General features: G+C 43.4%; 1 protein-coding gene across 2 annotated transcripts in view; it reads left to right on the plus strand.

Moving 5' to 3' along the window:
- The window catches only part of LRMDA (leucine rich melanocyte differentiation associated), a 1,041,793-nt gene that overhangs the window by 563,462 nt on the left and 451,551 nt on the right, over positions 1-26,780 (plus strand). For both annotated transcript variants that reach the window (XM_032423988.1, XM_032423987.1), the window contains one exon: positions 15,428-15,554. In XM_032423988.1, coding sequence (XP_032279879.1) covers positions 15,428-15,554 — 127 coding nt within the window. The remainder of the gene's footprint in view (positions 1-15,427; positions 15,555-26,780) is intronic.

Raw genomic sequence — 26,780 nt, forward strand, 5'->3', positions numbered from 1 at the left:
TTTCTTCTGGAAAGGAGACAGGATCAGGATTTGAGCCTATATCCAGGGTGGGTAGGTTTTCCTCTTTTCCTACTTAGCCATCACTATGGGAGATGCAAGGAGGGGTCTTTGTGGTCCTGTAGCTTAATTAATTGCCAAGGAGACAAGAGTAAGACACTTAGGACCATAGGTGAGCAGACCAAATTTGTGGATCAGTGATGGAAGGAGCATGCAGAGTAGAAGGCTTTGGAAGTGGACTCCAGCCATGGCCAGCCAGGTCCAGGACAGGCTGAAAAGTCCTCCGAGAAGGTAGGCTGTGAGCTCCACCTGGAGCCGTGGAGATGTACCACAGCAGAGGGCAGGTGGAGGCATTTCAGGTGAAGGTAAAATGACCAGACAGGTTACTCCGTCTTCCCGCAGGTCTTGGCGGGTCCTTAGAAGGTGATAAGAATAAAATCTGGAGGTCTGGCTTGAAAGCCAGGTCAAGACGGATCAAAAAGTTAGCGTTGTCAAAAGCTTCAGGCCCATTCTTACCTCTAGACAACCCCTGGTGATCCCAAGTCATTAATCCACCCGGAGGCCTATCCTGACCTGAGTTCCCTTGCTTTGAAGTGTGCTGTCCTTGGCAGCATGAGGAAATAATTTGCTGCCTGCTTCAATGAACCATCAGGAGAGCCAGCAGACCTAATGACATGTGAGAATATTAACCTCCTACCACGAAGAGCTGTGAATCTTGAGCGGCAGTCTATAATTCACCCTGGGCTCCTGAGCCAGACCTCTCCAGCTTTCTCTCTCACTCACTTTCTCACTTACACCCAGAGAGAGAAGGAGAGACCTGCTCATAAAACTTTATATTCTCCAATAGTGTGAGCTTCACTGAGCTGCTTAGTAATGAGTGACTTTCCTTTTGCAGTCATGGAAAAATGTATACCCTCAAAGGCGGGGTGGGAGTGGGGCATTTTTAATGTTGCATTTTGCATAGGATTCTTTCTCCTAACACTGGGAAATGCATGGTGTCATGGAAAGTGATCATTAAAATGCTTGGATAACCAAACTTCTTTGTAATTCTATACTTTGTCTTAAAAATCAAAGGAAAAAATGGAGGTTAGGGCTCTAATCTTAGGACATTTGGATATTAGATGGGACCTTAGAGATCTTTTATGGTCACTTGAAGGCAGAAGGAGCACTTAAACCTCATTGTGTTTTAACTGTGTTTTTGCCCTTGTTTCATGAGATTGTTGGCCCCCTGAGGACAGGATAATATCTTAATTGTATTTGCCCTCCTAGGCCTAACAGAGTGTCTGAGCCATACAACCCCTCAAATAATGTCAGTGAAAAGATGGAGCAAATCGTCTGCTCCAAGTCCAAGTTTTGCATATGAAAAAAAAAAAAGTGAACCAACAAGGTCCACAAGGTAATTTAATTTTGGGCATAGCTAGACTTTTCCTAGGGCTAAAATGAGCCTCTTTTCTCCTGTTTGCCCCTGGTTAGATTGACTCTGCTCTAGGCACCAGAATGCCATCGTGGTGTTTTCATTAAGCAATGTGTCGTTCTGATGGAAACTATCTAGTAAACTCGGTGAAGCCAAGGGGACCCAAATTGGGGTATAAACATGGAAATGGGAAATGAGCTACCTGGGAGATAGGTGTCCAAGACTTTCAGGCATGGCCCCCTGGAAGAGAGCATCTAGCAAAGTAGGAGTTCTTGAGCCAGGAGAGTATTCCTCACTTTGCTAGAAAATCCTAGCCCATCAGGCTCCACACAGGTGGGAGCAGACTTGTTTCATTCACCCTAGGCCTGGATAAGGGGTGATCAGTAAATACTCATTGAAGGACGAGTAAATGAATGAATGAATAATCCATTCTGTACTTATTAAGGTACTTTTCTGTTTAGCCAGGCCATTTAATTTGTGTATCTCAAGTGTCTCTGCACAATACTGGGCACATAAAGGCTTTATGATGATTTATAGATGTTAACGAAATCAATTTCTTCCTCTGCTGACCTGGCTAGCACAAAGAGTAGAAAAACCAGTGGTTAGTGTCCACTCTGGATATATGTAATTTTCAGTCTTTCTGGTCTCTCCAAATTGTTCTTCTCTTCCTTCTGCCATTTTCTTCTTTTTAAAATTAATTTTACTAAAACCAGTCAAATTAAAACTCCTTCTGTCCAGGGCATCTCAAGGTCCATTCATTATGGCTTCTTATCTTGGCAGACGATCGGCATGGAAAGGCAGCTTGGCCATTATGCACATAGAAAGCCCATCACTTCCCTACCAATGGCCAATTCATCAAACATTTATCTTTTGCCCTCTGAGCACTGTGTCACTTAGCCTGTCACTCCCTAGTCTCGGATGCTAGGAAAGATGAAAAAAAAAAAAAAATGCAGGGGGCAGAGGGAGAATTTTTTCTCCCCTAACTTTTCCCTCCCAGAATATTTTGTTAATCAGATTTCATACTTGAGACTTGAAACTCTCCCCCTCCCCCTGCTACCCTCCAACCTCCATCTTTTTGGCCATGTGAAGATTGAGGATGGCCAGCTACATTTATGCTCAACTTTTTACTGAGTGATGGCATAACTAAGGTAAGGATAAAACTTTAGCTTGATTTGGGAGTTTTTTTCCTGCAAACCACTTTAGAGCAGAGAATGTTAGCACATGAGCAGACACCTAAGATAACTGAGTCCAGCCTCCCCAGTTTACAAAAGAGTTAAGTGAGGCCCAGAGCAGGGCAAGGATTTTGACTGCAGGAAGGTAGTGACCAGGGCAAGAATCAGGGTCCCTGGTCATTCTTCAGACAGAGGTTCTCATAAGCTGGCATTTCCTTATGTCGTCCGATGATTCTGAATATATGTTAGTCTCTCTTTAAGAGCTTTAGCTACATGCTTCTTTATCTGAGGTTAACTAATTACCTCTTTTGAAAATAAAATACACACTTTTTTTATTTTTCAAAAACAATCTTTTAAATATCAAAAATCCTGATCTACGTAGGCTTGCTTTTAGATACCTTATCTCATGTCCTCCCTATTCCAATAACTGCAAAGTGCGTAGGTCAGGGATTTTTCTCCCACTATAATAGATGAGAAAATTACATCCGGAACTTGAAAACAGAGATCACGCGCCCAGATTCAGTGGTCTTACTTTTGTGTCTATTTACCACATTTGTGTTTGGCTTCAGTGAGTTGACAAGGTAGTCTCCATTCAAACACCACATTCTTTGTGAAAACCCCACCATGGCATTCTACCCCCAAGAGCAGCAGTCAAGTAACCAAAGAGGCAGAATGGGGATGAAAGAAGCTTCGTTGAGTCTGAGGAAAATCTCTTGTTCATCCTGCTGCACATCTGCAAGCATTTGATCTGTCTTTTTTGTCCCTAAAACTGTTACTTCTGTTAGGTGTGGGTCTTTGGGGCCAGAATGTGCCATTATATGAAATGGAGTGCAAACCTAACAAAGTTGTTCTTTGAAAGGTTTTGCAAAGCACAGAGGTAGGGCTGTTTGGAAAGAAGGGAAATGGCTCCAGTAGTGAGCCACTTCTGGAGGTCACCATATCACCCAGGCCCTTCTTTCCTTCAGGAGATATAAAGCTATCTTGTAGTCTGGGACAGAAAACATGTTTTCACCTTTTTCAGCCAACTGGGACCTCACAGAATCAGTAGTTGGCATATTCTTGCTGGTGTTCCTGGCCTGATTCCATTCCAGGGGGCCCTGCCCATGGGGAGCTGGTCTTTGGGCAAGTATTTGATTAGGGCCCCTCTGGGTCCCTAAGGCCTTGAGGCACAGCCATGTAAATGTCTCCCTTTCTGGTTGGTTTGCAATGAGTAGACACCATCTGTTGAATTAAAAATTCCCTTTATGGAGGGTGGTGAAAGGCTTGTGTGGAAGAGACACTGTTATCTTTCAAGCAAACAGTTCATGAGGTTGAAGAGCTGTGTTCTTGGCCCAACATATGTTTGCCCAATGGCTGTGGGCGCCTCCCCCACCAGGCGCTGAATTCCGCCCCATGGCGACGTGCACACATACCGCGGCTGCAGCACACCATGTCCACTCCCTTACATCTCTCTAGTAAAGAAAACCCCCATTTATAGAACCCGCCAAACAAACTCACTCTTAGACTCTTAAAAACAAACAAGATCCCGAGGCCACAGGCTCCATGCTTGCATGTGTGGTTTTGTAAAATCTCAAGCCGTGAATCAAAATAATTTTAGAGACATAGTCAAAGCCCAGACCAAACCCTATCACCAGGGTGGGAGAAATGCAGGAAAGATTCACTGAGAGGCATGGAGGACAGCCAGATGGACAGAGTGATGGCAACAAGATATGGAGGCATCCAGCATGTTCCTAGGGAAGGTACCTGGTTCTCACCTCTGTCCGTAGGGACTCACTTGCTGAAATAACTTAAGGACAAACGGGGGAGGCGTGCACCGAAAATGGTGACCCCTGGCCCCCTCATTTCTTTCCTCTCCACTTCTAGAGCCCATTTTGCCCACACTGCTTAATAATGTGCAGTCCTCTATGATTTCTCCTCAGTTCAAGTCCAACTTTTTTCTCTGTTCCCATAGATGATAAATCCACGGGGAGCAGGCGCCGAGACTTGTGCATCCTTTGTAGCCCCAGATGTAGGCACTCCCTGAGAACCTGCCATACCGAAAGTGCATATCACACACATGCTTTTTTGTGCTAGGTTAGCTTTTTGAAATGGCAACTGCTTGAATGCCAGGATTAGTTATCTCTTCTTCTTAGGTGCCTTTGCCACCAAATTTGGCATAAAGTGTAAGAAGATGCTCACAGAGCGAAATAAGTCAAACAGAGAAAGACATGTATCATATGACCTCACTGATATGAGGAATTCTTAATCTCAGGAAACAAACTGAGGGTTGCTGGAGTGGGGGGGGGGGGGGGGGGGGATGGGGTGACTGGGTGATGGACACTGGGGAGGGTATGTGTTCTGGTAAGCGCTGTGAATTGTGCAGGACTGTTGAATCTCAGATCTGTACCTCTGAAACAAATAATGCAATATATGTTAAGAAAGAAAAAAAGAAGAAGAAGAATGTAGCAGGAGGGGAAGAATGAAGGGGGGGAAATCGGAGGGGGAGAAGAACCATGAGAGACGATGGACTCTGAAAAACAAACTGGGGGTTCTAGAGGGGAGGGGGTTGGGAGGATGGGTTAGCCTGGTGATGGGTATTGAGGAGGGCACGTTCTGCATGGAGCACTGGGTGTTATGCACAAACAATGAATCATGGAACACTATATCTAAAACTAATGATGTAATGTATGGGGATTAACATAACAATAAAAAAAATTTAAAAAAAAAAAAAAAAAAAGAAGATGCTCACAGAATTAGAATTCAATTGGATTGAGACTTTGCTCAAGCCCACTTCCTTTTTGAAACCTTCCCTAACCCTCCCCCTCCTTGGAGTATTGTTGATCATCCCAATCTAACCCATTACACTGCACTATCTGATAACTCCTTCCCTGCCTATATCCGTTGCTTAAAGTCGGGGAGCATGCCGCAGTCCTCTTTGCAGCCGCAGAGACTAACAAAGTACTGGGCACAGGATTGGCACTCAATACCTTTTTGTGAATGAATGAATGAAGTGAAATGAATGAATGAGCTATAGAGGTACATGCCAACTGGAGACTGTTAGCTGGTGAATTTCAACCCAGTTCTACCTAAAGCATACTTCACCTCATGAAGTGCCCCCCATTAAAATAAATAAATAAATAAATAAAATAAGAATTAGTTCTTCAGGGGATTATTCTAGGAGGGTCAGGAGGGAGTGTAGAAAAAAGACAAAGGAATTTGAAGACCATCTCATTTGATTAGTATGATTGAGGACATACAAGGAATGGATCACAAAGCTATACACAGTGTTTGGATAAAGGATGTGGCAGTGGTGAATTTCCATTTCCAGATCTCAACTAGAAATTATTTACAGGTGCATTAGCATAGTTCAGTTGAGGGAGCACTGCACTATATGTCCAAAGGTTCTAAACATGGCTTGGATACTATATATGCTTTCAGGTAAGCCACTTTACCTCTCTAATCATTAGTTACCTTCTGTGGAGGATGGAACACCCTAAAATTTCCCTGGAATTCAAAGTCTATGAGTCTATGAAGAAGACCGTGACAGGTTATATTTTAGAACTGCAGCTTTGACATCTAGTTTAGAGGCTATAAGAGGCCAGTGTGTTGACATGTGCCTTTTAATTATGGAGGTATCCCCATAGTTAAGGAAGCATTAAAGAGGCTTTACAAAGTCCGAGTGAGAGGATCAGAAAAAGGCACAGACTTTAGTGTGATAGAGAATGACAGAGCTAGAGCTCTCTGCTGCCCTATTTCCACGAGGCTGTCTGGCAGGGAAGAAGCAGCTCTTGGCAGTCTTTGTAAACCTTACTTACAAAGGAAGGAGCTCCAGTTTGATAGGCACAAAATCTGGTAGAATACTAGAGTCACCAAATCTCATCTTCCATGCAGAAATCTCTTTTAAACATTCTCCATAACTCTAGCCTCTGATCAAGTACATATACTCAGAAGGCAGCTCAATCCTTTGGTGAACAGCTCTCTGTTTTTGTAAGTTTTTAAAAATTGATTCAAGACCTCTCCTTCCAACTTGTATTATTTTCTCCAAATAGTTTCTGATTCTGCCTTCTAGAATGCCAGAGACTAAGTACTTTGAAACAATGAAGTCTCTTCTGCTTTTGGTTAAATAATTTTGACTGTCTCCATCACTGTTTCTTAACACCCTTCACCAGCTGGTTGGTCTCTTTCTATGGTATTTCTGAGTACTGATGCCCCTTTGAGTCTGGCACTCAGAATTGAAACAAAGCTCCAAGTGGAGTCACTTAAGGGCCAGTAGAGTAGGATCAGATTCTCTTCTGTGGAGGCAGCCCCACTCTGCTGATTCATATCTCCTTTATACACACTTTTTTTTATCGAAGGCTCCCCCATCTCGTGTTTGGGGAGTTATTTTATTTAAAGTAATAGTTACTGGAGTTTTTTTTCTTTTTTTTTTTTCAGTGTAACTTTTTTTTTTTTTAATTTTTTTTATTGTTATGTTAATCCCCATACATTACATCATTAGTTTTAGATATAGTGTTCCATGATTCATTTGGAGTTTTTTTTCTAATTATAAAATACTTATCACAGAAAATCTAGTAACTAGTGAAAACATTAAAAGAGAAGAAAAACACCCTATAAATAATCATTACTCAGGAGTTAGTGGTGTATATCTGGGATCACTGTATCAGTATGTAGATATATAAATACATGTATGGATTGAGGTGTACATGTGTATGTATATAATTGTCATAAAGTCCCTATGTACAAGATTGTATATTAACAGTAGTTTATAAACTAGAAACATCAGACTACTTTAATGACTCTTAACCATCACCATGGAAAACATGGTACAAATTAAAATTTGTGCAGGGAATGGAGGGGAGACATAGATGACTTAATTTTCATGCATGAGATTATATATGCATGTGTTATATGTATTATAACTTTAGGTACTTAAATAGATGGCATGATAATTTTACTGGGTCAGTAGATATATGTCTATAATATCATTTTTAACTATGGCATGGTATTTCATTATACGGATATATTGAGCTTTCTGTAATCATTTATCATTGGGCATATAAGCATGTTTACATTGTTACTATAAATAATGCTATAGTGAACATACTTAAACCATGAACACTTCTTTGATATTTATTGAATAAATTATTGGACTTACTGGATGAAAGGTGATCATTTTTAAGACTTCTTTTTTTTTTTCATTTCTAAGACTTTTAATATAAATTGCCATCCAGAAAGGGTATAACAGTTTCACTCTTCCATTAGTGTTGTGTTGGTCTGTTACTTCAAGACTGTGCTAACATTTAAGGAAACAATGTATTTGCTCGTTAAATGAAAATATCTTGTTTAATTTGAATGTTTTAGATTCCCAATGAAGATGAAATATTACCCCACCTTTCCATTATTGACCATATACATTCCTTGTGTATTTTCTTTCCATGTCTTTTGTTTTTCTCTTAGGACTTTCAGCTTTCCCTTAATGCTTTTCAAAAGCTCTTTTAATATTAAGGATGTTAAGGGCGCCTGGGTGGCTCAGTTGGTTAAGCAACTGCCTTTGGCTCAGGTCATGATCCTGGAGTCCCTGGATCGAGTCCCGCATCGGGCTCCCTGCTCGGCAGGGAGTCTGCTTCTCCCTCTGACCCTCCCCCCTCTCATGTGCTCTCTCTCATTCTCTCTCTCTCAAATAAATAAATAAAATCTTTAAAAAAAAATATTAAGGATGTTAAACCTTAGATTGTTAGAGAGATTGCAAAGGTTTTGCCCAATTTACATCTGCCTTTTAATTTTTTCTTCAAATAGGTATTTTGGGGTAGTTGGGCTTTAAATCTATATTCGGGTCTACATTAAATAATGGGAAGTTTCATCTTGTTGGGCTGAAACAATGGGTTGATTTCAACAGGATCATTTTGGATCCTACTGTATCTTCTTGAATAGCTTTCTTGGGTCTTGGACTCCATAAATGTGATGAAACATGTCCTCAACCAAGTCATTGGCAAAAAAGAGGAACAAAGTCCCCAGAACCTTTCCCCGGAGCAAGCCGGGTCATTAATTGGTATTCTTCAGGTATATTTTTGAACCAGTTATGACTCTACCTGAAGTTGTCATTTTCTAGCTCACTTTTTGCTCTTGTGTCACAAGGATATCATTGGAATCATTTCAAAGCCTTTTTGAAATCTGGATACAATATATATCTTTATTCCTAGTCAACTGTCCACATTAATAGCTGGTCTCACAGAACTTGTTCTTAATGTGCAGAAACTGCCTGTTTGATACTCAGTGCTATATTAAATTTGTATGTCTATATTTCCTGTTTCATTTTACAAAGGATTTGAACTAGCTTATTTAGAACTAATAAAAAAAATTTAAAAAACCAAAAAAACATATAGATAAATAAAATATAAATGTTGTAAAAAAAAAAAAATAAGCCTCAACTGTGATGTTAGAAAGCAGATATAGAAACTATGGGGTGTTTCCTTTTTACATCTGAGTCACAATTTATCTCTGAGCTTCCTGGTAGTAAAAGTAAAAAGGGTAACATGACCAGAAACATGATTTACATTGTCCTAAGGCAAACAAATACCAGTTCCTGACTGGAATATCATAAGTCTATGAGTTTATGAATCCAAAGTGTAAAGAATCTTATTTCACTTTTCAAATAACTGCAAATGTGGTACCCAGTTCTGGGCTTCTAGCACCTTATGCGTTCTCCATAATTCTTTAGGGATCGTATGTAACAGTTTTTTTAGTATTATTTAGGTATGGTGCGTGACGGCCTCAGACTTGAACCTGCTTAGAGTTAACAAACACCTAGTCAACTACCTTGGATTTTTGGCTGGTCTTGGACTTGTGTGCTAGTGTTGAATTGTATTCTGTGCAGCTCAGGAATCTTCCATCCCGACAGGGAACTTAGTAGGGCTTTGGGGTGACTTTGACAAATTCCATATGATATACGGTTGTATGGTGTCACTATACACTGTCTTACATAGCCATGAGCCTCTTCCGCATTCATCTGTTTTAGACACGTTCATCCCCTATTAATATACTTACCATACACACTAGCTGATTTATATTATTAGTTGGACATCTATCCCTGGCTCAGTGACCTGAGTGACAGAAAATTATGTAGAAAATATATAGATCCAACTGTACATATAGTACTATGTCTAGTAATATACTGTAGTATATACTATATAATATATAATATGCTCTCTCTAGTAATATACTATAGATATATATAACCATTTACGTGGGCTATAAAAAGAATTTTATGACAGAAAGAAAGAATATCTCTCATGTGGTTGGATTAATGGTATTTTCTAAAATGCTGCCACTGGGTCATTTTCTGGGACATAAGCAGTCATATCACAGTTGTCCCATTCTTTTTTCTTCCTTCATCCTGCTGCATATAACTCTGTGTTTCCTGTCCTGTCCTTGTAGCTTTGGTCACGGCCTCTGTTGGTCAGTCAGTTTGCGCACATTTGCCAAAGACCCGCTGTATGCCAGGCTCCGCACTTGGCATGGCGGGGCTCATAAGAGAGGTACAAGAGTTGGTGTTCTGCTCTCAAGGGTGATATTTAAGTTATTTAACAGATACACTAATCAGTCAGAAAGATCCTGGCTGGAGCAGGGTCCTTAGAGGCTCCATGCTGTGGGGAGCATTAACCACTCAGTTGCTGGGTTGCAGAAAGGTCTGGGGAATCCAAGGAGGGGCCAGGGTAACAGGAGGAGCACTCAGGATACTCAGAGCTGCAATTATTTCCAAGTGGTAAAGAAGTATTTAAATAGGGGTGCCTGGGTGGCTCAGTCAGTTGAGTATCTGCCTTCAGCTCAGGTCATGATCCCAGAGTCCAGGGATCGAGCCCCACATCGGGCTCCCTGCTCAGCGGGGAGCCTGCTTCTCCCTCTCCCACTCCCACTGCTTGTGTTCCCTCTCTCGCTGTGTCTCTCTCTGTCAAATAAATAAATAAAATGTTCATTTTTAAAAAAAGTGATTAAATAGTTTAATAACCAGTTCTGGTGTCTAGGTGCAGACTCACTGGATGTCACTTCTGCCTGGTCATAGATGCTGGCCTCAGGGTGAATAGAGGGAGGCATTCTGGACTCTGAAGGAATGGGAACGTAGGGATTGCCCTCCTACGTTCCTAGGGATTGCTCTGAGGCCTGCTCTTTGTCCTGCCCTTGGGATCCTACTGTCAGCTTTTCTCTGAGCAGCTCCTAGGCTCCGGGCTGAGCAGTGGTCAGTTGACAAAGGGGTATTGAGCCCTCACTGTGCATTTGACAACTTACCAGGTATTATGGAGGTTCCTTGAGATCCCTTTTTGTTAGGGCCCCGGGCAGATGGAAGTCATCCTGAAAGACCATTACAGAGCAGGCTCTGGCCATTCCTGGCAGGTCTACAGGACTAGCCAGTGTGGTGAATGGCAGACAGACAGAGTAGGTCCTCTTGAATTTCCATAGCCTCCCCATTTTATCAGTTATAAAAATATGGATATGGATACCTGGATAGATATAGTAGAGGGGGTAGGTAAAGATATTAGTTCACATCTTATTTTCTTAATTGGTTTGAGAACATCCTGACCTTTGGTTCTGGGTTTGAGGCCAGCTATGGTTCCACAGAGAGAGACATGTCTTCTTAGGGTCTGTGGTTAACTGTGTCCGCATTCCTTGCCTGTGTCATGCTAGGCAGAAGCATCATCCTTGGAATAGGCTGAGAGCTGAGAAAAGAGGGATCTAATTTTTACCACAGCTTATACCCCAGGAATAAGATTGGCAGTTCTTGAATGGAGGGAGTTGTCCTGGAGGTGTCCTCTGGTGATTTTTCTGGCTGGGTTTTTGCTGGGTAAAGGGCAGGAAGGGGTTGCTATGGTTTAGTAGCTCATCTGTCCCAAAGCTACCGGCTCTGCTTTGGTCCTGGCCCTTCTCCTTCCCCATTCTGACAAGTGGCTAACTTTTGGGAATAGAATGAAGGCCGCTGAGTGTGAGCCCACCCAGGAGCAGAAGAGTTTGGGGTTCAAGCAGCCACCCCTTTGTGGGGCCTGCTGCCCTGCCCGAGGCCCCTCCTTAGCAGCTCACAACCACGGGCCTATCTTGGAAAGGGCTGTGGCAGCCTGGTTAGTGCCGCTGTTTTTATAAGCTAATGAGGGCAGAGTGTGAGCCACGGGCAATGATGCTGGGATATTAACTGTGACAGGAAGCTTGATCATAATTATCTTAACGAGGATAGGGTTAATTACAGTGGAAACTTAAAAGTTCTCTCTGTTTGAATCCGCTAGAGCTGAATGCGTTGTGATGTTTTGTCATTTTGATATGACTTTGGAAAAGGCACTGGGACTCTCCCAGCAGCCGCAGCAGCTCCTGGGGGAGCCCAGCCTGAGAGCCCTGTGAGTGAGGTAACCTAGATGGTACCTGTGGGTGAGATCACGGGCAGCTTTCCTGCTGGGGAAGCAGGAGGCAGGCAGCCTGCGATGGGCTTCGGAGGTGCTGATTACATTTCCCCGAGCAAACCACCTGCCACAGGGCAGACCCAGGGACCGCACACACCTGGGTCTGCCTCCCTGCCCTTGGCGTCTCTTTACTGGGCTGGGAAGACCTCTCTCCAGCTCCCTGTGCCAAGCTAATGGGTGAAGGCTTGTCCTCCCTCTCCAGCTCCTGACCACGGCGGACAGGTCTGCCTCGCCTGCCCAGCCCAGACCTCAAACATCTATCTGCAGACTGCAAACCAGGCTGGGGAGGAGTAACTCTCGAGTGACAGTCACCCCCTGCACCCGAGCTCTTGGGTCTGGGGTGCGCTTTGCTGTCCACACAGAAGGTGATAGCAGAGAAATTGCAGTCCCGTCATCTTTCTTCTAGCTGCCCCATTAAACAGCATAGATCTGTGCGGATCCTTAAAGCCTTGTTTGCCTTGTCATTTTATTTAACAGCACACACCTCTTTGTATAGGCATCTTGTATATAGAGCTGTGAACGCAAAGATTGATGCAAATAATTTCTTTCCTCTACTCCTTCCACAATAACAGCAACAACCATAACAACAGAACTCAGATTTTTAAAAAGCAAAAAATAAAGCATCCCCCAGGTGCGTGTTCATTGGCCTCTGCATGCCAGCCAAGCCCCAGAAATCCTGTCCTCTCCAGTTTTACCCTTCACTACCCTGTCTCCTGTCCCCAGTCCCTCAGCTCTGAATTTAGCTGATTAAATCACCAAGTGCACACTACACTGATGACATGAAGACAGGGATTTATTAATTAGCAACCGCCCACATAACACGATTCCCTTTTTACTGAGCAGCTAATAACATTACATGGCAAAAAGAGTCTTACAACCAGACAGGTGACAGGGGATTTGAGCCTGAACTTCCCCGGCTCTTCTGTGAAGTCTCACTCAGAATGGAACTCTGCCCCAGAGGCTGCCCCTGAGAAAGGCGGCTCTGTGGGCACTCCCTCTGGTGTTCTCCGCTTTGTCCCTCTTCATGCTGTGTCATTTTGTGTTTTGCCTCCCCCAAAGCACTCTTGGAAGGGAGCTTTCTTTTGCTTGCCAGTTGCCAACCATTTGCTGATTCTCATGATGAGAGTATTATATTTGCATAACATAACTCGGGAACAATGTATATTTGGATGCTGCCTTTGACCAGAGCCCAACTGATGTTTGTGCACAAAGGACTTATTAGCCATCCATAAGGCGCCCTGAAGGGAGGTGGCCTTAACTCCCCTTGTGGTAAACAGGGCCTCCTCGTCCTGAAAAGCACTTTTGGATCATCACTCATTAACCCCCATGGAAGAAGGGACTTCAGGAGAGGTCGAAGTTTCCCTGCAGAAGCCAGACTGGCTGCACACCTTGGCATATTTGCTCGTCTGTCCACCCCCTGCATCCAGAACATAACCTCCCCCCACCGCAATACACCCTCTAGGGTCACAGCTACCAGAAAAATCAATGAATGAAAGGAGGAAGGAAAAGAAAGGAGCCAGCATTTGCTAGTGACATGTTAGTCTTTTGCTTGTATTCTTTAAGATCCTGTGAGCTGGAAGCCACACAGAACGAACGAGGGAGCTCAGCTGGGTTATTGAGGTGCCCAAATTCATACTTCAAGTAAATGGTAGAGCTGAGGTAAAGTCCCAGAGTCCCAAGTTCCATGTGTGTGAGTTGTGTTTTGCCTCCCTGAAACATGAGGAAGAAGAGAAAGGAGGAAGAAATGAAACACAATAACCCCATTGACCCTTACCCTCAAATGTTAAGCGGTATCGCCTTCCTACTGTGGAGCAGGTAGTGCTGGTCTTAGGAGTTAGGGGTGGTCAGGGTGCTGGGCCCTGGGGTGGGGGTGGGGGCCCTGGGGGTGAATCAGGCAGGAATGGGACCTGCTGAGGGAGCTCTGGGCCCGGTGGAGTCCGGGGGTTCAGTGACTCACAGTGCACATTACACCTCCCAGGCATTGACTCCCTATTTTGGAGTCGGCTGGGCAGAGGTCCCACAAGGGAGATGCAGCTGTCCGGAGAGAGCCTTGGTGCTAAAGTTCACACTCACATCAGTTGTGCGGGCGCTGCCCACACAAGCAGGCGGGTCTGTAACGGACATGCTATCAGTAAATGAATGAATAGTGTAGACAACATCTCCCTGATTGGTCACATTTTATAGAATAGCCAGGAGATCCCGTGCGAGTCCGCCCTCGGGTCGACGTCGTAGCTCAGCTGTCAGCCTGTGCAAGCTCAGCACGGCTCTAGGGTCTGGCAGGTGAACGAGCTGCGAGTATGCGCGTCTGTGGAAGTCCCTCCACCCGGCGGCTTTCCTTAATGAACGTCTAGGAGCGGCCCGGGGAGCACATGCGCACAACTGCCCCTCACCGCAGTCACCCTCGCCCCCCCTCAACACTCCTGAGCCCGTAACGTTAAGAGTTAACTTTCAGCTAAGTGTAAAAACAAGGCTATTTTTTCCCTTTCTGGTACTTTTTTTTTTTTCCCTGAGCCGGGTGCTTAATTCTTTCAGATGCTTGATTATTTACTGCCTTGACATCTACGTTGCTGCCATTCCACGCTTCTTTCAAAAATAAAGTGAGAAATCCACTTTCCATAAATTAAAACCGTAACTTCAAGCCAGGAGTATTGAAACAGAAATTCCCCCAACTCCTTCCTTAAACCACTGCCCCCCCTCCAACAAAAACAAAAACAAAAAGAAAAATCATGAAAGAAAAAGAAACAGTGCTCTCCGACTGGAGTGATCATGTGCTTCTGCAGATGCCTTGCCTTCTGGGGGCAGCCACAGGGACACTGGGCAGAAGCAAATTAAGTGATTAGTAAAGAAAAAAAGCAGAGGGGGGAAAAAAAGTCAAAGGCAGCAAAGGGAGAGAAAGGAAGCCTTCCTTGCCTTTTCCTGGACTGTGCAGAGGAGAACCGCTAAGAAATGATACTTGAAGTTATATTTATTATTGTAAGAGGGGTATGATATTTCTGGGCAGGAATGATGGATGACAACTTAAATTTGTGTCCAGGGAATGAAGGTGAACTGTGACAGAGTTATTTATCTTGGGAATGGAGGTTAGGGTCAGCCGAGGCTGGGTGCCTGAAGGCACAAGACATTGACAAATTTATCCTGCAGGCCGTATCTGAAGCCCTTTGTTTTGGATCCTGGCTACTCACTAAGTGACCCTCATCCTTCATGTTGGCAATGCGTGAAGGATGCGGTGAGTGCGAGCGGCCCCTTCTCCCCTGCCGCCCCCACCCCAGCTCCTGCTACTAATTCTTGTCATTCACTTCGCTGACAGGCACCAAGCCCAAACTATTCCCAGTCCTGAAAGGGAAGGTTAAAATATTTATTTCGGCTCATAATGGCCTCCCTGATTTAGTGCAGGATCATTTTTCCTGTTGCCTTTGTCATTGCAGGTCACTGGAAGGACTGAGCGCGTTCGGGAGCCTGGAGGAACTCATCTTGGACAACAATCTGCTCGGGAACGACCTCATGTTGCCAGGGTTACCCAGGCTCCATACCTTAACCCTCAACAAGAACCAGATATCCTTGGCTCTGCCCGCTGCCTCCACTCCCCGCCCTGCCCCGCAGTGGTCCCCGGCGGCACACCCCCCCTCCCCCGCCCCACACAAATACCTGCGAAATGTCAAATGAGTTTTATGTGTCAGCTAAATTAAAGTATGTGAAATGCAGTCCATGGGCAGACAAAGCGTTCTGTCTTCTGGCACTCGGGACACTTCAGAGTAATTTATTATAGGTCATTCATAAATGAAATGCACCATTATATCTTCCTGTTGCTCCATTTTAGTGTGGAGATCTAAGTTATGGCTGTGAAGAAATCTTTTTAATAGATAAAAATAGAGAAAGAAAATAATGTCACTGCTGCCGAGAAGGCAGAGCCGCGTTCTGTTGGCTTGGGCTTGTGTGGGAGGGCGACCTCTGGTGGAGAGTACGGAGTGGTGCCTCTAAGCGAACTTGGCCTTCACGGAGGCTTCTGGAAGGCTCTGGTGCAGGCTCAGGGAACAGGTCTGGCAAAGGAAAGGGGGAAGGGGCAAAGATGCGAGATATGTGTGAAGCCCAGGCGTAGCTCTGCCCTCCGTGGTGTTTGCTGTACTGTGGTGATGAGAGAGGTCTAACAGAGCTGAATTTCTATTGCGTGCCTTCTCCTTAAGTCGGTGAGGACCTGGCCAGCCTGGGATGAAGCTCAGGGGGATGAACTGTTCTGGATTCTATAGAGAGGCTGAGAAAGGAATTGGAAGCTTTCTGCAGCATTAGGCACCTAGCTCCTCTGTACAGTTTTGGGTCTCCCTGCTGCCACAGTGCGAGCTGAGAGGCAGGGAGTGTTGTCCGTTTTGTAAACTCCTGTATCCTTCACACCTAGAATAATGCCTGGTATGGAGCCGAGGTTCAGTGAATGTTTGTGTGACGAATGAGTGAATGAATGAATGAATGATTATCATCCGCTGTTCTTTATTGAGCACTCCTGTGGCCAGGCACGGTGCTGGGTAATAAATGTTAAGCATATTATTTTTTATTTTTACCAAACCCTAGCAGAAGGTGACCACTTACCTGAATGAGGAAAGAGGTGAAGTATAGACCCACAGCCAGACATTGACCAAAATGCTAGGTCCCGGATTTAGCCTCAACTGTGGCCGTATCCAAAATTCTTTCCATTCTCCTGTGTTGCCTCAGACTTGAAGTACAATCACCTTGTTTTATTAGTGAAACATTTCAGACCTAGAGTAGTTTAATCACTTGTTCATGTTCACATAGTAAGTTAGAAGTGAAAAAGAGATCAGGGCATTTTCCCTAGAGTGTGAAATAAAACCATATATATATATATGTTACATTTATTATGCATGCATATGTCTGCTTTAAGAATGATAGGCCAGATCATTTATTAGCCTCTGCTTATATTTCAAGTCATAAGACAGTATTTTCCTTATTAGGTAAAATATGCTACCGTGGCAATTATAAATTGGCACTTTAATAGAAGTAGAAGGAGAGGGCCTACAAGTAAATATCAGTCTTTATCATAATGCGGTATTGGTGGATTTTTTTTTCCTCTCCTATCCTTTGGTCAACCAAGTTTCCTAGTCCTTGTTCTAAATATTGTTACAGTCAGTGTGTCTTATGGCTCCCTTGACTGTCTTTTTTTTTTTTTTTTTTAAGATTTTATTTATTTATTTGAGAGAGAGAGAAAGCATGAGAAGGGAGAGGGTCAGAGGGAGAAGCAGACTCCCCGCTGAGCCGGGAGCCTAATGCGGGACTCGATCCTGGGACTCCGGGATCATAACCTGAGCTGAAGGCAGTCGCTTAACCAACTGACCCACCCAGGCGCCCCTCCCTTGACTGTCTTAGGTGATCGACTGGATGATATTCTCAAATCAATCAAGAACAGAAGGATTATTAGAATAGAACTGGATGATAAGTTTCCTTCTTTGGGCCCCAGTGCTTATATCCTGTGTCCCACACTGTTGTAAAGTATTAGCCTTTGGACTGGGTTCAGGAGTCAGCTTAATCATGTTTAGCTATGTGGCTGTGGACAGGTCAGCCTTTGAAAGCCTCTGTTTCTCATTTTGTATGTATGTGTGACTTCACAGCTTCCACTTGCCTATTAGGAGAACTGGTGAAAAAGAAAAAAGGAATGTATGAAAGCCTTATTTGAACGTTGGACTCAAAAGTGCCATGATAATGTGAGCAACACGGGTTTCTGCATGGCTGAAAACCAGCTGCCTTTGCACTGGGATGTTGTCAAGTTGACAATATAAGAAACGGTGCCATGAGAAGGACTTCCCGAATAGCCCACACACCAACCCACAATGACTTTGTCTGGCAAATGCTGGACAAATGCTAATCCCAAACTCAATTCCTCTTCTCCCTCAGCAACTTCCTGGCCAGTTCTCTGTTGCATTAACTGGTGCATACTAAGAAATGTAAGCTCATTTCAGCACAAGCCTGAGAAAAACAATTAAAAGAGGAGCACGCCAACTGTGAAAGAACATCATTTCACATAATCCCAGTTTGCAGATGAACTCATGGGTGATTTTTTTTAATCAACCTGTGATTTGTATAATAATCAATCAATGAAAAGTATGTGTTGGATACCTAAGTGTCCAAAATAGGTAGCTTATAGTATTACTTTCCTCTGTTACTGCTGACATTTGAGGAGACATTGAGTAAATATTGATGTAAATATTGATGATTGACAGGATACCTGATTAGTCTCATTAGGTTAGACTAATAAGTAAGATTCATGCTTCATGTGAATTTCATAAGCATTATTGTCTCCCATTTTAGAGGGCTCATTTTCATAACTGGCACAGAATATGCTGAAAATGCACAGGAATCCATTCTGGATTTTTTTTTTTTTTAAGATTCCACATAAAAGATCATATGGTAGGATGCCTGGGTGGCTCAGTTGGTTAAGCGACTGCCTTCGGCTCAGGTCATGATCCTGGAGTCCCTGGATCGAGTCCCGCATCGGGCTCCCTGCTCGGCAGGGAGCCTGCTTCTCCCTCTGACCCTCCCCCCTCTCATGTGCTCTCTCTCTCTCTCATTCTCTCTGTCTCAAATAAATAAATAAAATCTTTAAAAAAAAAAAAAATCATATGGTATTTGTTTTTCTCTGACTTATGTCACTTAGCATAATGCCCTCAAGGTTCATCCATGTTGTGGCAAATGACAAGATTTTATTCTTTTTTATGGCTAAATTATATACATATATATGCAATTATAGAAATTATAAAAATTATATACATATATACATGGCTAATTATATACAATAAATTATATATAATTGTGTATGTGTATATATATATACACATATATATATATTTATATACACAAAAGATGTTGAGCATCTTTTCATGTGTCTATTGGCTACCTTTATGTCCTCTTTGGAAAAATGTCTATTCAGATCTTTTGCCTATTTTTAAGTCAGATTGTTTTTTGCTATTGAGTTATGTGAGCTTTTCCTTTATTTTATTTTTATTATTTTTTGAGAGAGAGAGAAAGAGAGCAATAGTGGGGGGGGGGGGGCAGAGGGAGAGGGCGAGAGAGAATCCTCAAGCCGATTCCCCATTGGGTGTGGAGCCCAATGCAGGGCTTGATATCACAACACTGAGATCATGACCTGAGCCAAAATCAGAAGTCAACTGACTTAACTGACTGAGCCACCCAGGTGCCCCAGTTTTTCATATATTTTAGAAATTCCTTTTCAATTATATGATTTGCAGTCATTTCCTCCCATTTAGTAGGTTGCCTTTTCATTTTTTAAATGGTTTCCTTTACTGTGTAGGAAGGGTCTCATTTTTTTCCTTTAAGTTTTTATTTAAATTCCAGCTAGTTAACATACAGTGCAATGTTACTTTCAGGTGTAGAATTTAGTGATTCATCACTTACAACACTTGGTGGTCATCACAAGTGCACTCCTTAATCCCCATCACCTGTTTCACCCATCCCCCTGCCCACCTCCCCTCTAGTAACCCTCCATTTGTTCTCTATAGTTAAGAGTCTGTTTCTTGGTTTGCCTCTCTTTTTTTTTCCCTCCATGTTCATTTGTTTTTTGTGTGTTTTTTTTTTTAAAGATTTTATTTATTTATTTGACACAGAGAGACATAGCGAGAGAGGGAGAAGCAGGCTTCCCGTGGAGCAGGGAGCCCGATGTGGGGCTCCATCCCAGGACCCTGGGATCATGACCTGAGCCGAAGGCAGACACTTAATGACTGAGCCACCCAGGCGCCCCCATTTGTTTTGTTTCTTAAATTCCACATATGAGTGAGATCATATGCTATTTGTCTTTCTTTGACTGACTGACTTCGCTTAGCATAGTAGTCTCTAGCGCCATCCACGTTGTTGCAAATGGCAAGATTTCATTCTTTTTGATGGCTGAGTAATATTCCCTTGTATATATGTTTCTCATTTTTAAAGGAATAAATTGGGCTGGAGGATGGTTGTATTCTCAGTGTTGCTATCACTAGAGATTAGCAGGATTCTTGGCTCTACAGAGCTGAGGGATTTTCTTTGTCTTTGGTTGAAACCTTTTCCCTTTGCATTCCTCAGCCTCTCCAATCTGTAGTGGTAATGCTGAGGGAGAAATGATAGTGGTAGGGGAGGAACTGAAGCAGAAGGCAATGTGTAGCTGTAAAACTGGTCAGGTATATTGCTGTGCTGATGGAGAGTACTTTATTACCAGGAGATAAAAAAAGATACTAATTGACTCTTTCAGGATGCAGCATGATTTCTCTCTCCTCTGGTCTTCTGGTGTGATCATGAAGATTGGCTTACTTTCCCCACGTACTTAACCCAGAAGTCAGAGAATGAAGGCCAGGTAAAAGCAGGAGTAATACCATATGGCATTCTCTTAACCTAATATTTCTGACTCCACATTTTCAGCCAACTGACTCTCCTATTGTCTTGTGAAAGTACTGCAGACTCTTTCAACAGTTACTCTGTTCCAAACTGCTATTGCTACTCCATGAAATGCCTTGGGATTTGGGCTCTATCAGCCTTGCTGCATAATAACCTACTTCAAAAGTTAGTGGCTTAAAACAACAACTGTGTTATTTGTTAACAATTCTGCATGTCAGCTATTTGGGCAGGGCTCAAATGGATGGTTCTTCCGTGGATCTTGCTTTGGGTCCTCAGACAGCCACAGTTACCTGGAGGCCTGGCTGGGATTGGATGGTCTGCGATGGCCTCACTCGTATGTCTGGAAGTTGGTCCTGGTTGTTGGCTGAACAACATGCCTCCAGTAGGATAGCACAGGACTCTCCACATGGGGCAGGTGTTCCAAGAGCAAAGCCCAAATGTACAAATACTTTTCAAGCCCTATTTGCATCTTGGGTGTTGCTGCCCTAGGGCCAAAGCCAGTCACATACCGAATGTAGAGCCAGTATGATGGGGGACTCTACAGGTGTGTATACAAAGAGGCATGCCTCGTTCCTATAACAGTCCTACACACGGACCTTGATGTCTCGTCTCCTTAAGAATTCATTTCCTATTTGTAATAGAGAGAGACCTAGAATCAAGTAACTGTTGACCTTCTACAAAGGTAAGTATTAGGACTTTCTTAGAAATTGAATCTTATTTTAAATATATCAGAAAGCTTACTATTAAATGGGGTTCTACCTGAAGTCCTTTTGTAAAGTTTGGTTTGGTTTTAATTTTTGGTGTTTTGGTTTTTGGTTTTTGGTTTTTGGTTTTTGCATGTGTAGAGTTTTCCATTTTGGTTTTACTCTCAATTAGGCATGTCCATCCAACGCTCTGTTACTGGGCCCTGTGAACGTGGATTATGGGCTGATTTTATCCTTTGGAAAGAGGTCGTGTCATACAGTGGTAGACAGCAGGCTCTGAAGCCGGGCTTCCTGGGCTTGTATCCTGGCTCTGCCCCTGGCTGCGTGTCCGTGGGCTAGTTACTTAGCATCTCAATGCTTTGCTTTCCTCTGCAAAATTGGGACAATAATGGTATCCACCCCATCGGTTGTTGTGAGGGTCATTCTAATTTCTACCTAACGGTCATTATTATTATCCTAGAGAATTATGTAAGCTTACTTGATTTTACTTGGGCCGCATTATAACCGAGGCCAGAGTATAGACTTAGAATGCTTCTTTGACTTTTATAATTTAATGTTACCTTCCTATCATTCTGTGAGTTGTGTACCACTGGTGAATACTCTGATTCTTTATGAAAAAACTGGGAGAGTATGAACTTTTTGAAGTCACTGAGGGCTCAGTCTAGAACCCAGGCATGTTAATTCTAAACCCCAGACCCTGAAACCCAAGGAAGGGAAAATCAGTGCATGAGAAAAGGAACCAAGATGCAGGAGGGGAGTCATCTGCCTGTGCATGCCCCGCCCCTGCCCCTCCTGTGCCAGGCCTGCTCCCAGTTGCTGGCGGAGCTCATGAAAGGGATTTCAGAGCCCAAACCCAGCATTTGGCAAATTTCTTCTCAGCCTACCCATGCCACACTTCCAGGCTGCATACCTCCTACTTGACCTCCCATCTTTGTTCTGCTGGCCCTTTGTTCCACTTCTGTTCAGCTCTCAGTGCTGGTGTCTTGTCCTCGGATACTTTAAAGCCTGGACTTCCCATGTTACCTCTTCATCTCTGGGTTCGTAGCTTATCTTACTCTTCTTCCTTTGGTTCACTTAGACTGGCCTGGTAGTCACTGGCCACAGAGTTGACCTTATCTCCCCCAATGCTCATATTATGTCTCTCTCTCTCTCTCATACATAAACACCCACGTGCATACACACACTATCCCTGGCTCTTCTCCGGTAGGGTTGGGTACTTGGTAATGGTCTTAGCTGTATCATGTCTGAATACCCAACCCCAAATAACAGAATACCTGAAATGTCAGGAAAAGATAGATACTTTGCACAATCAAATGATTCTCCCCCATTTTCCCTTTCCGGGTGGGTGGGGGAAAGGTGAGAAGCTGACTTCATTTTACATCACACTTAATTCCTTCATTCTCTCCTGTCTACCTGTTTGCTTCAGCACATATGTGAAGAGACAGTGTGTATTGTACCAACAGGAAGAATGGATAGTGTGACGTGTCGTACAGGTGGGCTGTGGTGAGGAGACCAGTGAGCTGAGCCCAAGGCCAGACTAGATTTCCCACAGCAATTTAATGTTTTACTCAGGCAATTCTCTGTGCCTTGTCTGAGGCCTCAGTTTCTTTATCTGTAAAATGGGCGATAGACACTTAAGAGTATTGTTGACAGATTTAAATGGCATAATGTATACATGGGACGTAACTTTGTTAATACCCAAAGCCTTTACAACTTCTTGGTACATTTTACTGGGAGTGGAAGTCTCAGTGCTTTAAATGAATAAGCCCAAATTGGAAGTAACTGAGTATAGAACACAGCTGGATGATAGTACCTATGGTCTCCCACAAAAGCGTATAGGACTCCTCATATTTCAGTATTTTAAATTCCTTTTTGTGTTAGGAAATCACGAGTCAGTTGTCTCCTAGAAATGCAATTTCTTTAGAACCTCAGATTGAATCTAGACTCTTTCATTTACTGACTAAGTGACTTCTGACCCCCATTTCCTAAATTATTGTTTGGATGCGATATTTCTGATGTGTCTGTGAATCAAAATGAGAATATATTGTGCAGAATGTGTAGTTAGTATTCAGAAATCCTATATTAGGATAAGCACTGGTTGAAACCCTCCCAGGTGGTATGGGGGCTGCCCTTTGACCTGGGCCTGAGCACAGAGGGAGGGTTCATGCCCATTTTCACCTGGGAAACAGCTTCAGACCTGTGCAACTGGACATGACACCAGAAGACTCCCCTCCTCCTTCATGCTCCAGACTTTCAAGGCAAGATGTTGCTTTGATCTTGGGCCCTCTGCAAAAAGTCTCCCTTGGCAAGCGAACCTATGACATCTGGACTTGGCAATGGCAACTTTCTGGAGACAACACTGAGAAAAAATATAAATGTCAAGTACTCTAGAGAAGACTTGATGAGGGAAGCCAGGTGTATGCTAGAATCCAGCTGAAGAAAGTTGAAACTGTGCCAGATAGCTTCACATTTTAGAAATGGAGGGAAAAATGTCACCCTTAGAAGCATCCCTGAAAGTATCTCTACTGCCCTGGTCTTCGTGAGTCAGGGACACCAAGTTCCTGCTGCTGATTGCCTCTGGTTCATTTTCTATGCAAGAATGCGACAAATTCTTTTTTTTTTTTTTCTTTTTAAATTTTTTTATTGTTATGTTAATCCCCATACATTACATCATTAGTTTTAGATATAGTGTTCCATGATTCATTGTTTGTGCATAACACCCAGTGCTCCATGCAGAACGTGCCCTCCTCAATACCCATCACCAGGCTAACCCATCCTCCCAACCCCCTCCCCTCTAGAACCCTCAGTTTGTTTTTCAGAGTCCATTGTCTCTCATGGTTCTTCTCCCCCTCCGATTTCCCCCCCTTCATTCTTCCCCTCCTGCTACATTCTTCTTCTTTTTTTCTTTCTTAACATATATTGCATTATTTGTTTCAGAGGTACAGATCTGAGATTCAACAATCTTGCACAATTCACAGCGCTTACCAGAACACATACCCTCCCCAGTGTCCAACACCCAGTCACCCCATCCCTCCCACCCCACCCCCCACTCCAGCAACCCTCAGTTTGTTTCCTGAGATTAAGAATTCCTCATATCAGTGAGGTCATATGATACGTGTCTTTCTCTGTTTGACTTATTTAAGAATGCGACAAATTCTATCTCAGAGCTCCCAACCAGGCAAGGCAGGGCTGTGTTTGTCCTTGCTGACCCGGGAGACCAAGAAACCAATTAAAACTCCTTCCTGTCTTTTATCCTCCGGTGGTGGTATCAACATAGTGATGAAGTTCTGGTCCAGAGCATCCATGGAGTAGGTGCTAGTGATTTCTGACTAGTGTGGATTTGGGGGAGACCACTTAACTTAGTCCAGGTGATCATTTAGCAGGTACTTGAAAGGCCTGAAGAAGGGGGGTAGCTTCTGCCACTCAAAATACCCTAAATGAGGCAGGCTCCTTTCCTTGAGTTCATTGACACATGACGGCTGAAGCTTCTTGAGGACTATAGACCTTTTGCCCAAGAAATTTCCATCACCAAGACATTTGAATGAGTCCACATTTCCACAACCTCCATCTCAGGGGCAGATCCAGATTTTGTTGAGTGTGAAATTTACATAATTTGGGGATACCCTCTTAAAGGCAAAGACTACTTTATTATGAATGCAAAATTAGGCTTGAAGATGAATGTTTATTTGGAATACAATATATCAAAGCAAATTAAAAACTTTTAAGTTGACAACACAAATATAAAAATATTTAGAAAAGTAACAATTTTTTTTATACTGGACATGCCTATATAAAAACATTTTTCCTGTTTTTTTTCTGCCAATTCTTTTATAACTTTATTATGTAATTATATAAATTATACACTATACACACACACACACTTTAGTGGAGAGAGACAGTGATCTTAACTGACTGCAGTTTAACCTACTTTTGCAAATTTTACAAAAACATATGACCCTGAGACTGTATTATCCCTGCAAGGGCCCTGTGTAAGCAAGGAGCCATCACACATGAGCTTTATTAGCTCCCTGGTAAGTTTACATATGAAGCCTGTTTCCCTGGACAGTGGCATGGGACGCTGCCCATCACTGCTCATTTAATGTTGAGAAATAACTGGGATTTCAGTCCAGCTCAGTTGCCCCGTATTTCCTCAACTTAAAAATCTTGCCAGTTTTGAGTTCCATTCCTTCACATTCCCACCTTCATACAGTAGATGAAAAATAACCAAAGTTTAAGGAGTTTGTCCCTACAAGAGCAGTAGGTTTTGGTTGGACTTCTTCATCCACAGTGGAAAGGGCTTCCCCTAGGTTCTCTAGGGCCATTGTCTACATAAATAATTTGAATCACCCCAGGTCAATACGTCAGCACCATTTTGGCAGCCCTCTGTCTCGCAGTCCCTTGGAAGAAACACTGTGCTGGCCAGTGGGAGTGATCAGCTTGTCTGGCTGCCCCCCTGGCACTAGGGCCTGGACAGCCTGATAGGCATGAGTCCTGCTGCTCCTTGGAACATCTGATGGATCCCCTGTGAGGGGTGGAGGGTTGGAGTAAACCCTGAAGGGGAGAAACCAGGACTGGGACTGAGGCCCAATGCAGGTCCAAGTCCAGGCATGGGGTTCCCCCGCTGAATGACACTTTGGTCCCTGGTGATTCCTGGATACCAGACAGAGACTTAAGACATTTTGAGGAAGTCACTCCAAAGCATAGGGCCCCATGAGGTGCCTTTGCCAGAGTCTAAGGGCAGCGCTAACAGCCACCCTTTTTCTAATGTAGCAATGACTGAGAAGCATACAGAGTTAGAACCTGCTAGAAAAGCCAAGTTTTCCTTGAAATTGTTCATTGTCATTTTAATTGGTTTTATTTAAATGATTTTCTTAAAGAGGTTGATGATTGAACTTTATTTTGAACAGTACTAAGTATGTTTTGCCTCTGGTGATGAAATGCTTTATTGTTTTGACTCCTGGCCTCTCACCCATGTGTCCTTCCAACCTTCCCAGCCCGGTAGCACCTTCTCTCTTGTCTTCTCCATGTGCTCCCATTTCTATCCTCCTCACTCCAGTGGTCCACTGTGGTTATTCCTGGATGTTATTTGTTCAAGATCTGAAGGACTGATAACTTCCATGTCCGTTGTCTGGCCTTGTTTAGGAAATGGGGAAGGTGTTGGCAAATTGAAGCCCTTGGTGGATGAGCAGCTCTGACCCCCTTGCACTAATGTTTCCCTCTTTTGCTGACGCCGTCCCTCTCCTTGTCTCTGTCTCAATCCCACAGGATAGCAGTTGTTCTTGCATAGGATGTTCTCACAGCCCATGTATAAAGAAGGCTCAACAGAACTTAGTTTGGAGAATATAAGATTTAAGGAAGACGTGAGAGTTCCATCTATCTGAAGGGTCGTTGTGTGGAAGAGAAGAATGCCTTATTCTTTGAGACCCCAAGCTGTTAAATTGGGTCAGTGGGAAGGAATTTGTGGAAGGCTCAGTCCCAGGGGAAAGTCTCTTTCTTATGGTTGTCTGTGATAGAATGAACTACTTTTTGGTGACCCCTAAGCACGTATATTAGGGAATGGATTCTGACATTGTTTGGATTTGGTGTTCAACTGACAAGTTAAGATGAAATGTAAGGAAATGGGGGTAACATCCCATGGTTAGATAACATCCTGATAGAGTAAGGGCATCCCTTTTCTTTGGTTTTACCTTCC

Source organism: Phoca vitulina, unplaced genomic scaffold (genome assembly GCF_004348235.1).
Source record: "Phoca vitulina isolate PV1807 unplaced genomic scaffold, GSC_HSeal_1.0 scaffold29, whole genome shotgun sequence".
Lineage (NCBI taxonomy): Eukaryota > Metazoa > Chordata > Mammalia > Carnivora > Phocidae > Phoca > Phoca vitulina.